General features: G+C 39.9%; 1 protein-coding gene across 1 annotated transcript in view; it reads left to right on the top strand.

The window, feature by feature from the left end:
- clstn3 (calsyntenin 3) overlaps positions 1-14,752 on the top strand; it is a 45,090-nt gene that overhangs the window by 11,460 nt on the left and 18,878 nt on the right. Inside the window, exons 4-10 of the mRNA XM_088326833.1 lie at positions 1,125-1,335; positions 1,404-1,612; positions 3,441-3,590; positions 5,432-5,617; positions 6,240-6,527; positions 9,277-9,389; positions 10,148-10,307. Coding sequence (XP_088182959.1) covers positions 1,125-1,335; positions 1,404-1,612; positions 3,441-3,590; positions 5,432-5,617; positions 6,240-6,527; positions 9,277-9,389; positions 10,148-10,307 — 1,317 coding nt within the window. The remainder of the gene's footprint in view (positions 1-1,124; positions 1,336-1,403; positions 1,613-3,440; positions 3,591-5,431; positions 5,618-6,239; positions 6,528-9,276; positions 9,390-10,147; positions 10,308-14,752) is intronic.

The following is a 14,752-nucleotide window of genomic DNA, read 5'->3' as shown; positions in this document are numbered from 1 at the left end:
GTCGGGAACGGAAAAACGAGTCAGTAGCCGGGACAGGAGAGCAAAGCCGTGGTCGGGGTTCGGAAGCAAGTCGAAATCCAGGACAAGAGAGTAGACGTGGTCAGGATCAAAAACAGGTCGAAGCCGGGGGACAGAAGGGAGTAAAAACAGGAGGGGGGAGTCAGGGTCGAAAAAGGCTTGCCTGGTGTTAACTGAGGTCCGCAGAGGGACTGACAAAAGGGGACAGATAGGAAAGCGTTTGAATAGGGACAGAGAGCCAATCAGAGTCCGAGGCAGTTGGCGCCAAAGGAGCGGGCACAGGTGATGCATATCGGTAATCATGACGTATAGTAATATAGTTAACAAATGCCATAATAAATAAATGAGAAAAGTACAATTTTAATAATAAATGATAATTCGAATAGAGCCATATACTGTACATAATTTTATCTCATGATTTTTTTCTGTGTGAATAAAATCATTTTTGCTTTTTTAGTGGGGAGCTTGAGATAGGTTATATTGCCTGTATATAATCTATTAAGCAATTGGGCAATTTGGCTGTTTTTCTTGATAGATTTAGTATTTTAATGGTATTTAATAAGAATTATTGTTTGATTTACATTACACTAGGAGTAGTACTTCAAAAGTTGTGGTAAAATGCCAATATTTCTTTTCTTAATCCTAAATCTCGTATTTTATTTGGATCGTGTTTCATATATTTATACGTTCCACAAATCTAATCAGACAGATGTATCGGATATTGAAATAACCTTTTTTGGGTGATACGAAAAAAAATCTTTGTTTCGTTCCAAAATCGTCTAAATCAGAGGTTACCAAAGTGGTGTCCAAGGGCACCAAGTGGCTCTCTAAGAGCATCTGAGTAGCTTTAGCATCGGTTCTGATGGGTCATTGGGATTTTTTAGGAAACTTGATTTCTAGCTGGCAAGATGTTTTAGTGGTTGACAGTCTATTCGAACCCTATTTCTAATAATAAATACTTTGTAATAACCTTGTAACAACATAGTAATAACATAATAAGTATATTTTTCAGCATAACGAACTGGTAGCCCTTTGCGCTAATCAGAACCAAAAAAAATGAGCTCTTGGCTTCAAAAGCATACAAATCTAAATCATCTACGCCCTAGGTGAAATCTGCGGTTTCCGAGTCCACAACGGTCCCTCGGGTTCCGGCTCGGTCCAGTTCGAAGCCGTGGTCCTGGACCGTTCCACCGGCGAGGGTCTTGTACGCTCCAAAGAACCGCTGGATTGTGAAAGCCAACGTGAGCACAGCTTCACGATCCAGGCTTACGACTGTGGCGAGGGGCCCGATGCCGTCAACAGCAAGAAGTCCCACAAGTAAGCCTCCTGAGAGACTCCACCCTTCCCACAAGCCTTCCTTTTCACTACTTTTCTCGTCCCTTCAGGGCCACTGTGCACGTGCGAGTCAACGACGTCAACGAGTTCTCCCCGGTGTTTGTGGAGCGTCGCTATGAGGCGTCTGTACCGGAGGGGCGCCTGTTGGACCGGGTGGTGCGTGTGGAGGCGCTGGACGCTGACTGCTCCCCCCAATACAGCCAGATTTGCTTCTATGACATCATTACTCCCAATGTGCCCTTCGCTATAGACAACGACGGTGAGACAAACAAATAATCCCAGTGGTATGGTAGACTCCCAGGATATGACATTAAACTGTACTCAGGGTGGGATTGCAACTTGAAACTACCTTTTAGTGTCACGAACCAGGAACGGAGACGGGACCCAATTGCATTAGTTCTACTCAGTTTTATTTAGAAGGAGAAAAGGACTTGCATCCACGATCTGATGATCGTCAGTCACGGGTAGCAGATAGCTGGAACGTGGAAGTGGCACTTCCGTGTCGAGCGAAGGTAGTTAGTGACAACGAGAAAAAACAGGTTGATGGCAGGGGCGGAGAAGCAAAAACATAAACAGGTTCAGAAAAAGGTCGGCAACGGGAATCAGACGTAGGGCAGGATAGAATCAGGAGTCACAAAAGTTTGCCTAGCGTGTAGCGTAGGTTCACAAACAATCCGACGAGTGTTGTCAGGAAGGCAGGGGTTTAAAAAAGAGGAAGCAGCCAATCCGCGTCTGCAGCTGTTGGCAGACCCAGGTGCCCCGCATCAGTAATCACGACATTTAGCGGGAGATAGAAATCTAGTAAATATTCTTATCATATGTACCATTTTTGAGGGACAGTTAGGCAATCGGTTAGTTATTCTAAAAAAAAAAAAAAAATCAATATTTTCCAGATCACATCAATACATAACTCATCAAGGCGGGACTCTTTTTTTCCTCGCAAGTTGACTTCTGGCAGCATGTTTTAGCAAACTGTAATATGAAAAAAAAAAGGGTACGGTAATAGAAAACACAGTCTGAAAACACTCACAGCTGGCAGAGTTCAGGAAGTCCAAAATAGATTGACGAAAGGCAAGAGATCAGGATCATCAAAGGCGAACAATGATCTGACAGCTTTTGCTGCCGGCAAAAACTGGGTTCCTAATCAAATCCGCTTTATTTTGATTCAACTTCTCAGTTAGCCAAAACATGATTTGATCTGTTTCAGACTGTCTAAAATCAATTATCGCCCCACTTGCAGATTATTTTGCTTATTTTAAGCATTCTATTTCTTATTTAATTGTACTTTGAAGTAATAAAATGAAAAAAAACATTGTTTTGGTTCATTTTTTATATTATTGTAAATGAGCAAAAATATGTTTTAATGTAACATTGAAGTGTGCTCCCCGTAGTAGTGGGGGTACTCTGGGCAGTAACTTTCCAAACTGGAACAGTGGCTCCAACAGATCCCGGGAACAACATCTAAAAACCTAAGTCCAGAAGAGCAGAGTACTAGGAACAGCTAAGGTACTGAACAGAACCTTCTAACTCCAAGGCCTCTGGTAAAGCACCTGAGTGTGATAATAATACACCACCCCCACAAGGAGATTGGGGGTTGTAGGTGGCAGCATTTCCTGTGGTGTGTCTTGGGCAAGTACAGCCCTACGGCGCCCATCCCTCTCCAGGCTAACATACGTTTCCACCCGACAGTCGTTGTTTGAAACAGCACTAGATTAAAGTAACATCACGCGCTGTTTAAATCCTAGACAAATTCTTGAATCGATGACATGGCCGCAACGAAATTTGGAGCCGACGTTTGCATCGTCTTCCTTTCCTAGCCATTCTCAAGCCCAAAATGCAAAAATCAGTGTGGGCGGCTTTTGTTGTGAATTCCTGCATAAACATGGCAGCATCTGTTCAGTTGATCTTCGGACTATTCCTTTAGCATCTTTGATTTTCGTGACTGACAGCGAGCGTTTTGGAAAGGACTGCTGATTCACCGTGACTTGGCGCGATTTGCCGATCCCTAACAATAAAAGCGTGTCAAGGAGGTTTATTCTTTTCTTTTTCGTCCTTTTTTTTCGTCCTTTTGTGTGTTCGTCTCCTAGGCAACATCAAGAACACGGAGCCGCTGGACTCCAAGCGTCAGCGCCTTCACACTTTCTGGGTGACGGCTTTCGATTGCGGCAAAAACCGAGCTCAGGCCGACGCTCAAGTTTCCGTCACGGTCAAGCCGTCTTGCAAAACCGGATGGAACGGTAAAGCGCTACTTTGGGATTTACGTGGGTTGCTGGCGATATGACTCAGGTTGACGGAGGTGGAGGCTAGAGTCCAGAAATGAAAAGGAACACATTTATTGTAATTCTCATTCTTAGTTAGCTTTACTTAATTTGAAGTACTAAGTGACCTTGCCCAAAATCAATTCTTTCTTACTTATTTTAAGCATTATTTTGCTTATTTTCATGCTTCACAGTTCACGGATCCCTTAACCAAATGTGCCATCAGGGAACGACTTTCTGTGGTGTGTCCGTGAGCTGTAATTGTAATGAATGAAATGAGAAAAATGTTCTTGAAATTGAGAAACGTCCTCTTATGAAATATATTTTTAAGATACAGTATGTCTAGGTAGATAGCGAGCCACAAAGCTAAAAAGGTAGCCAGATAGCTAGCTGAAAAAACTGCACATTTTTCGCTTTTTTTTTGCTGTTTTTCCTATAAAATAAGAAATACGGCAAAACCAACAAAAACATTCATAAATAAAACTCTCTTAATTAATTGCGTAAAAAGAAATATCATTACATAATACATTTTTTCGAGCCGATAAACTGGAATTTATTTGTTCGAATTTCTAAAATAACAATTCATCATGTTATTACTATGTTATTAAGTCAAGTCATGTTTATTTGTTTAGCCCTCAATCACAAGAAGTCCCAAAGAGCTGCACAGACCACAGAATATTGCAGACTATCATTACACCATCCCCTAATCTAAAACCTACATGAGGGTAGGGAAAAAAAACAAAACCTCAGGATGAGAAAAACAAAGAAATGGACATCTATATATCTTTATCTATCTAGCTGAGTACCTACATACCTATCTACCTACCCACCAACCTAAACCTACCTACCTACCTAACTACCTACCTCCCCACCTAGCATAAAGGCTAGCATAAAAATTAGCCAACGCTAGCTCGTTCTACTTCTTTCTATTGAAAAAATTGTACTTTTTTAGTATATGAACACAAATTGTGTGACTGATGTCAAGTTTAATGATTTTAGTTGAAAAGTTGTCCTTAACTTACCATTCTTAACGGCGCTACACACGATAGTCCCCCTCTTGCGGTTAGCTTTCGCTTTAGACTGAAGAAATGTTCTTAATTTTCACATTATCTGAAATAACTTTTTGGTAACTTTGCTTTAAAACATTTTCTAATAAATTATTTGAGATAAACAAAAACAAAATGCATGTATATTATTTTTTTCATTACATTCTAAACAATGTTACCAAAAAAATTCATACGCTGACTGAAAGTTTTCCCTTTTTCCTTTATTTTTAACAGCCCTGAAATGAGCAAAATATTGCATATGTCTGACAGAGGACAAATATCGTAGTAGTAAAACGAGTAACGCATTGTTAGTGCTTATAATGAAATAAGGAACAGGAAAATGTTACCAGAAAATAATATTTCATTCATTATTTTAAATATTGGTAGACATTTTTTTAATCGTTCTTTCTTTTTTAAAAAAGAAAATAGCCTGTTGCTGTCAAGAGTACTGAATATGTTTTGAATATAAGTTGATCATTTCCTTTTTTGGAAAAAAAATATCTAATATCATGATACATGATAATAATAATAATTTTCAGTTTACATTTGTTTTCTTCACATCCATAACCAAATAAACCTTTAGGCTGGTTAGTATTACTATAAAATATTCACTGGATTTGTCAGAAAAATAAGATGGAGAAGTACTGATCTAATCTAGTTAAATAACGTTAGATTTAGTAGTGTTAGCTGGTGAAGGATTCACCAGATTTCATAACAATTTTGGTGCCAATGTCAGCATACCGTTGAATTATTTTCATCCTTGATGCAATTTAGGTTGGACCAAGCGGGTGGAGTACACCCCTGGCTCAGGGAGCATCCCTCTCTTCCCAACTTTGCGTCTGGAGACCTGCGAGGAGACCGTTTGGAACATCCAGGCCACCGTAGAACTTCAGACAGGCCACATCGGAAAGGGATGCGATAGGGACAGCTACTCGGACCGATCCGTGCGCCGGCTTTGCGGTACGTGAATCTGAAAAATAAGTCCTGGATTTTTTTCTAAAGTCTTCTGGAGTGTTTTGAATCCTATGTATCCGTTACAAGTCACATTTCCTGAATTTAATGTTCTTAAGTTCCTCTTGTAAAAACCAACAATGTCATACATTGATTTTAGGACGTTGTCACATTTCAGTGTTGAATAAAAAAATATGTTTTCTGGCGGGCTGCACGGCAGATGAGTGGTTGGTGCGTCCTTAGCACAGATCTGAGGTCATGGGTTCAAATCCAGAAACCAGCCTCCCCGTGTGGAGTTTGCATGTTCTCCCTGTGCCTGCGTGGGGTTCCTCCCACATTCCAAAACATGCAGGTCAGGTTAATTGTCACTAGGTGAGAATGAACGAGTGAATTGTCTCACCCGTTGTGCCCTGCGACTGGCTGGCAACTAGTTCAGGGTGTCCCCTGCCTGAGGACAGCTGAGCTGGGCTCCAGCACCCCCGCGACCCTACTGAGGATAGGCGGTGCAGATAATAAATGGATGTATGGATCCACATCTAATCTCCTTGTAAACAATGTTCACAATGTTGTTATTAATGACGATAAAAACCATTTTTATTTTAAGTCAACTGAATGTCTTGGCATGGTCCAGGTGCCGTCCGGGGGGAAGTTGACCTCCTTCCTCCGCCGTCCCCCACCGCCAACTGGACCTCGTCCCTCCCCACGCTGCCGTCTTCGGATTCCTCGCTGGTCTTCTCCTTTAACGGCTCCAACCACGTCGCGGTGGTCCCGGACTCGGTGGTCTCGGGGCTCTCCGGCGATCATTTCACCCTACAGTTGTGGATGCGAAGATGGGGCACCAACGTCCAGCCGGCTGCTGCTCAGGCTAAAGCTAACCGCAAGGAAGAGGAGACTATCGTGTGTAGCACCGTTAAGAATGGTGAGTTAAGGACAACTTTTCAACTAAAATCAATAAACTTGACATCAATCAAAAATTTGTGTCTAAATAATAAAAAAGTACAATTTTGTTCAATAGAAAGAAGTAGAAGTAACCAAATACTCAAAATTACCCCAGAACTAAACTTGCCCTGCGATTGGCTGGCAACCAGGTCAGGGTGTCCTCTGCCCACTGCCCGATGATTGCTGGGATGGGCTCCAGCACCCCCGCGACCCTACTGAGGATAAGCGGTGCAGCTGATGAGATGAGATTAGATTTTCATTGGGGAGCTAAAGTTGTTAGAAATTTTAGGACTATTTATTAAAATTGAGTCAAATACCACTGGACCTCTAATATCATTCACTTAAAGGGGCAGTGTGTAATAATTAGTGCCTTCTAAAAAAAAAAAACTTTCATTCGGTAAAAAAAAAAAACATCAACATTGATTTCAATACTAGGCAAAAAGACATTAACTAGCATACCAATTTTTTTAAATAAAAAATCATAGGTCGAGAAATTATTTCACACAAGATTGCATTAGACAACAGTGCCCTGAAGTGGTCAAGTATTACACACTGGGCCTTTAGGGAACAGATTTCATCTATAATTGAATAACTGGATTTTAGCCACACAATTTGGGTCCTTGTTGTGTGTACGATTAGTCCAAAAAAGGACCAATTTGTTGAAAAGAAAATTTAAAATGAAAAAAAAACTACTATTGGCTAGCCTTTATGCTAGCAAAATAGCTAGCTAACCTTTTGAACAGAGTAACCAAAAATTCCCAAATAGTGAAAAAACATTTTTTTTACTAAATATTTGATGAAAAGCTGTAAGTAACTTTTATTGTAAGCGAACAGAATCCCACTGTACGTGTAATAAATCCCACTTAGTTTAGTTTGTACTTATTACCTTATAATATTACTTAGTAGCAGCAAAAGTCGACCGGGGATAACAGATTACGGCCACATTGTTGCTTTTCACTTCAGGCAGGCCTCAATGGCACGCTTTAACGGCCTGAACTGAAAATAAAAGCGCTCTGCCAGCCCATTCTCTCAGCAATACTTAACCGGGGATAATGGGTTATGACAGCAACCGTGTATTTCATTTCAAGAGGGCCATAACACGATGCTACCTGACAAAAGTGCCTGTGGATAATGGAATGTGGATGCACTGTTATTAATCATTTTAGGTGGTAAAAACAGGAAAAAAAGCTGCCACGCATTATCAAGATTTGCCTACTGGGCCCTCGCTCTCACTAGACCAGGGTTAATGGATTACAGTCAAAACAGTGCAGTTATTTTTGACAGGCCAAAATGCCTCGCTGAAGTGGCTAAAACCGTAAACAAATACACTTTCAGAAACAGTCAACCATGGATAATGGAACATAGCCACAACGTTTTTTTTTCATTTTAGGCAGGCCAAAAGAACAAGCCTCCCGACAAAAAGTTCCTGTCTGCAGCAATATGGGATTGGGGATAATGGATCGCAGCTGCACAATTACAGTTCCTTTTCAGGTGGACAGAATGGCAAAAAGTGCTCTGCCCGGCCTTGCTCATATGATAGTGAGCAAGGCCAGGATTTCGATCACACAAGTGCTTTTTATTTTAGGCAAAAAACATCAGAAAAGAGTGCTGCCAGGCATGTGACAAATGTACTCTCTGAGCCCCAGCTCTCAGCTACTGGGGGCGGCAGTAGCTCAGGAGGTAGAGCGTTCGTCTTGGGATCAAGGGATCCCAGTTTGAATCCCGGCTCGTCTGTGTTACATGTCGAAGTGTCCTTGGGTAAGACACTGAACCCCTAATACCCCCAAAGAGCAGGTTAGCGCCTTACATGGCTGCAAGGCCGCTATTGGGAAATGTGGAGCACATTGTAAAGCGCTTTGGGAAGTAATTGACTTGAAAAGCGCTATATAAATGCAGATCATTTCATTTCATTTCATTTCATTAGTGGATACAGGATAATGTTTTTTGGCCAAAACAGTGCTGTATAAGCAGAGAGAACAAAAATGGTAGCATGACACAAATTTGCTCTTTCCGCACCTCACTCTCGTCATTATTTATTACTGGGGTAATGGATGGCGGCCAAAACAGTACAGTTCTTTTTAGGTGGGCCACAATGACGCACTTCAGGCACGACAAAAAAGGCCCTTGCTAGTCGACCGGGGACAGTAGTTCAGGGCCACAACTTTGAATTTCATATTAGGCGGTCCGGGACGGGATGTTTCCCTGCTTGCAGTAATATGTGATAGGGGATAGTGGGTCACAGCTGCAAAAGTGCATTTCACTCTTTAGTGGACAGAACGTCAAAAAAGAGCTGACAGGTTTGACAAAAATGCGATCTTGCCGGCCCCTCTCGATTGGAGATAATGGATGGCGTCATATTTTTTACCCTGCGATACACTTAGGCCGTTAAGTGTGGGGATAACAGACAATTTCCCGTAAAACACTTAGAATTTAAAGCTCTCCAAAATGGATTTTTGACTTATTTTCACCAACCTCGCCTAACCTCTAGAGAATTATCACTGCAGGTGTTTTTGGCCTCAGGCGGGCTAGAAACTCTCGAGGGAGCCACTTAACCTCAGAACACTCCGCCCCTAGGAAAAAAAAAAAAAATCAGAAAGAAAAAAAGGAAACACACAATCGGCTCCGCAGCTGCCGTCTGAATGATATTTGAAAATGTCCTCTTTGAAAGAGATTCAAATGAAACGAAAGAAAAATCAAGCCGCTCATTCATTTTGTCTTCTTCTCGGCAGACGACTCGTTTTCGCACTATTCGCTTTCCGTGCACGGCTGCCGCCTTTCTCTCTTTTACTGGCCTGACGTCTCTGCTGCAAGACCCGTCAAGTTCCTCTGGAAACTGGAGCAGGTACTGGGGGGAGGGGAGAATGGAGCGTTATGTGAGACCATTCTACGTTGAAGATGATAAAAGAGATTTGTCTGGATTCTTTTGTCTTTTTCTTCTATCTTGTTAACGCCTCTCTCCCTTGCACGGATAAAAAAAATGAACTAGTACAATATAATTTTTTTTAAAAATCATTAAAATACAAAAAATCAGGAGCAATTCAAATCGGTTTTTTAAACACTAACAAAAAATATAGATACACTGTAATAAAAATTAAATAGAAAATATAAAAGATATAAAATTAATTAAAAGGTGAAAAATATGAAATCAAATATGCATATATACATCAAAATAAAGTAAAAACATGACCACATTCGCCTAACACGCAAATGGTCCCCGGTTCGAGACCAGGTGGAAATATATGTTGGGCACCCGGCTGTACAAACCACAGGAAATGGTGCCCCTATGACTCGTGTGATTAAAGGATCAAACCAACCATTTTATATATATCAAATAAATATTATGTATTTTTTGTGTTGTATTTCAATATGTAAGAAAAATATAGTAACTCTATAGTATCATACTGACTAAAGTGGAAAAATGTATAAAACATATAATAATCTAAATAAATAGGTAAAAAAATATATATCCATCCATCTATATATATACATATTAATAGTCCACTGCACCATTCTAAAATTCATTACAGGGTTTTCTAGATTTAAGAAAATGTACTTCCTGTCCTTCAAATAATTTAACCCATTATCACTTTTGCCCAACAGGTATGCGACAGCGAGTGGCACCACCTTTCGCTGAGCGTCCAGTTCCCCTCTGTGACCCTTTACGTGGACGGTGTGACCTTTGACCCCGCCCTCATTCATGACAATGGGGCTTTGCCCAACCCGACAGCCCAGAAGAAGATGGCCATTGGCGCATGCTGGGGTGAGAGACGCCACTATAATAAATTGTCAAAGTAAAAGTAAAATAGTCTAGTTATGTTTATTTGTATAGCTCTTAATCACAAAACGTTTCAGAGGGCTGCATTGACCAGCATTAAAACATCCCCTAATCCGAAACCTACATAAGGGCAATATCTTTGGCGTTCCACAGGGATCAGTACCTGGTCCTCTCCTTTTCAGTATTTATATGGCTCTGCTCGGTGATATTATTCGCAAATATAATGGTGTCCATTGCTAAGCAGTTGACACTTAACTGTATCTGCCAATGGAGGAAAATGGTCCGTTATTTTGTGGATATCTGGTGGCCCGTCTCACTGAAATTGAAAGATGGATGTTATCTAATTTATTGCATTTCAAAATCTTAAAAATGGCAAAAAATGTATAAAATCAAACAGATTTACAGGTTTGATACTTTAGATAAACCTTACTAAGTTGTTATTTAAATAAATTTACATGTACAGTAGACACTTTCGTTATATGGCGACCCTGTCTTATGGCATTTTCACTTAACAGTGTGGATTAAAATGTTTTTAAGGCTCATTTTACCCTCATACCACATTTTTATACTCTATATCACATTTATACCACATCAGCCCTCTAAAAACTAGTTTATTTTTTATATAAAATCATACAGATTGACTGGTCTGATAATTTTGATAAACTTACTGTTTTAAATTGATTGTTGAATGAAGTTGGAAAAACAATAGACCCCTTTGTTGATATGAGGATTCGCCTTATGGTGTTTTTACTTTACTATGTAAAAGAGGTTTTTCGGCCTTTATCTACAGCATCTTACTCTCGATTCCACCTCTCCAACAGTTCTTTTTCCTGCTCAAAACGTGTAAAATTTGCAGCAGTCTTGGGTATCAGTTACGTCTCTTAAGATGCCTCTCCGCTATTTATTGATGTCATATAAGATGCTGTTTTGCCATTAGTTTTTCTTTTAGGTTGTGTCATGGCATAGTTAAAATGCAGATATGCTATTCGCGTAACTACTCTGCCCTCTAAAATGCCTTTCTGTTTCTTCATACATTTCAGTATTTTTGTACAGTATTTATTGGCTATGAGGTTTGCAATGATGCTAAAAGAAGAAGCAAAAAATATGATAACCATGGAAACAAAGCTTGCGATTATAAATAAATAATATTAATGTACGCAAATGGCATTAGTTAAAGTAAGGAAATCTTCTAAGGACATGACAATCCTTGCAAGTTCAAGTTTTAAAACAAGTTTTAATTTTAGTCTGCCGTCTGCTTCCCTCCTACATCCACCCGCTACTCCACTCGACCAGCTGAAGTCACGTCACAAAAATTGTAAATCGAATTTCGTTTTGTCATTACATGTATAATTATTTACAATGTTATTTTATTGTGTATGCATATGTCACACATACATGGTACTTACTATATGCTATTTGGTTATTTTTATGTTTTTTTATCCAAGGTACAAGGGGTTCGTAACTCATTTGCTAATTACCATAGGTTTTCCATACCCTGCTGTACGAAAATTTCACTAAGCAATACCCACCTCAGAACGTATTAATATTGTATACTTGGAGTCTTTTGTATGTACAAATCGACGCACCCAATTTCAAAAATCCAGATTCAGATGCAGTTATCTTTATTCAGTTTTATCATGTAGCGAATTTAAATCACGCCATCAGAACTTTTTATAAAACGCGTCGGCGAAACTCTCTCGGGATATTTTACCCGCTTTGCTCACTTATAATTTAGCATCTGGTTTTTTTTTTTTGCGTCTTTGAGTGCTAATAATGAAACGCAGGCATTAATTATTCAGCTGTTGGCCAAGTTGCCTTTAAAATGTCCGACTCTCTCGCTGCCAATTAGCACCACGGAAAAACAAATAGCGCTAGCGCGTGTAAACAAAATCGTCTTCAAAGTTAAGAGGGAATCTTTTCCAAATTTAGTTCCGCGCATTCGAGTTTATAAGTTTCATTCTTTTAAAACGTTTCAGGGAGAGATTCACAAAAGTTGCAATTATTCAAAGTGAGTGAGCTCAGTTTACTGAAGCAATAATTTTCCGGGGAAAAAAAACAGATATTCTTGCTAGAAAACTCTCTTCCACATTTTATAACAGTTTTTTAAAACACTTTTCACGATGCTCTAATACAGGGGTGGGAAAACTATGGCATGGGGGCCACATATGGCCCGTCAGTCATTAAAAATATAATGCTATGTTCAAAAAAGTACTACTAATTCAAACACCCTGAACTGGTTGCCAGCCAGTCGCAGGGCACATAGAGACAGACAACTCACTTGCTCATTCAAAATCATATGTTGAGAAATTGTATTTCTTTCACATTGTGGAATCCCTACCTAGAAGTCGCCGCCATGTTTTTCAGGCAACTTTCTGCATCTGGCACTGGTTTTAGTTCGCATTAGACAATACAGTGCCATCTAGTGGTCAAATATTACAACACTTGGCTTTAAAAAAGGGATATATTGTACCACTTTTCTTCGATTAAAATTAGATTAAGTTCTTATGTATAAATGAATACAATTATTTATAAGTTTTGAGTGTTTCAAAACCAATTGCACCAAATTGTCTCTTTAAACAAATGTACAATAAAATACATCTTGTGCATGTAATTTCAAATGAAGAAAACTGGACTATTTTTCCTGGTTGCCAAGCCATCGGATTTAGAATAGAATAGAATAGAATATACCTTTATTGTCATTGTTACAAATTTAATTCTCTCTATTTGCATGTATAAAAAACTACATACATCAATCAGCCGTTTTTTCCCCCTGGCTCGATGCAAACATTTGTAGTCAAATGCAGCCTGCAGATTCAAAGGTTTTCTCACCCATGATATAATAAGACATTTCTACCCGCACGCACAATATGCAAATTATATTGCATATTATTAATCTCCGCCCACACCAGACGCCATCCTTCATTGTGTTTTTGGCGGCAAGTGTGTGGATTCGACGCCGTCAAGTATCAAACACGTTTGATCATTTTGGCGCACCGTCACCAAATTCCTCTCGTATACACAGGGGAAAACATTGAGCATCTACTCTAAATACAAAACACGACTGAAAACATTCCAGATGCCCCTCTGGAGGTTGAATTAGTTGATGCTTTCGCCAACATTATTGATTGACTGAAATCCCTTGCTACTTTGCGCTTTATACTTTGCGGCCTCAATGTCTCGCGGGTTCAAAAATATCTTGCAATCCATTTTTCTGAAATACATATTGCTGCAAGTGGGGGGCGGTATACTGCACTTATATTAGGCCTGGCAGATATTTTTTGCCATTCTGTCCACAAAAACGTAGCTGCTTTTGTGATTCTGCAACCTTTTTTTCCTAATCGCACATTGGTGCAGGCGAAGGGCAGCAGAGCGCACTGTTTTGGCCGTTATTTCTACCTAAATTAACAGCTCTTATGCAGCCGCGATCCATTATCCCTGATCGCATATTGCTATGAGCGAGACCAGCAGATCTCATTTTGTTTGGCATTGCAGCTCTTTTTTGCTGTTCCGTCCACCAAAAAGTGAACTGCACTCCTGCGGCCGGGATCGTTTATCTCCGATAGTATATTGCTACGAGCAGGGCCAGGAAGATCGTATTTTATTGGGCCTAGCAGCTCTTTTTTTGCCGTTCATTCCACTAAAAAGTGAATAACACTCTTACGGCCATGATCGTTTATCCCCAATGGCATATTGCTGTGAGCGAGGGTTAGCAGACAATATTTTGTCGGGCCTGCCGCCTCTTTTTTTCAGCTTTTTCCATGCATGCTGTTCTGGCTTACCAGAAATGAAATGGATGGTTGTGGCCTCAATCTATTATCCCTGGGCGACTGTTGCTGATAATATAGGCTGAGACAGCAAAATTGTTTAATGCGTGGCGGGACTTTTTTCCGTTCTTTCCACCTAAAATAAACATCACCCGTGCAGCTGCAATCCGTTATCTCCATTTGGTGCTGGCATAGCGCATCTTTTTCTGGTTCTGGATGCTGAAGCGTCGCATTCTGAACTGACCAAAATGAACTGCACAATTTGCTCGCGATCCATCATCCCCAGTCAACTATTGCAGAGAACGGGGCCCAAGAGCAAATTTGTGGCATTAATGGCGGCTCTTTTTAAAAAATATTTCCGCCTAAAATAAACAGCACCCATGTGGGGAATTTTTGACCAATGGGGTTCTGCTCCACACTAACCGCAATAAAGAGAGAAATTATTTGTTTATACTATCCATTTTTTCATTTTCTTTTATTAGTTTTATACATAAATATTTATAAATGTTTATTTTTGAATGAACTAATTTGGAGTCAAAACATTCTTTTGGCATTTAGAATTAATCATTTAGTGCAGATTTTAATTTATAATTCAAATTTCCAATCCTCCCTGTTTGAATATTTTCCCTCCCTTAAATTCTTTTCGACCGTGTTTGTTATTTATTC

The sequence above is a fragment of the Urocampus carinirostris genome, chromosome 2, assembly GCF_059441175.1.
Source record: "Urocampus carinirostris isolate Australia breed hairy pipefish chromosome 2, RoL_Ucar_1.0, whole genome shotgun sequence".
NCBI classification, from domain to species: domain Eukaryota; kingdom Metazoa; phylum Chordata; class Actinopteri; order Syngnathiformes; family Syngnathidae; genus Urocampus; species Urocampus carinirostris.
The sequence above is the reverse complement of the archived record's forward strand: the minus strand, read 5'-3'. Positions and strand labels throughout refer to the sequence as shown.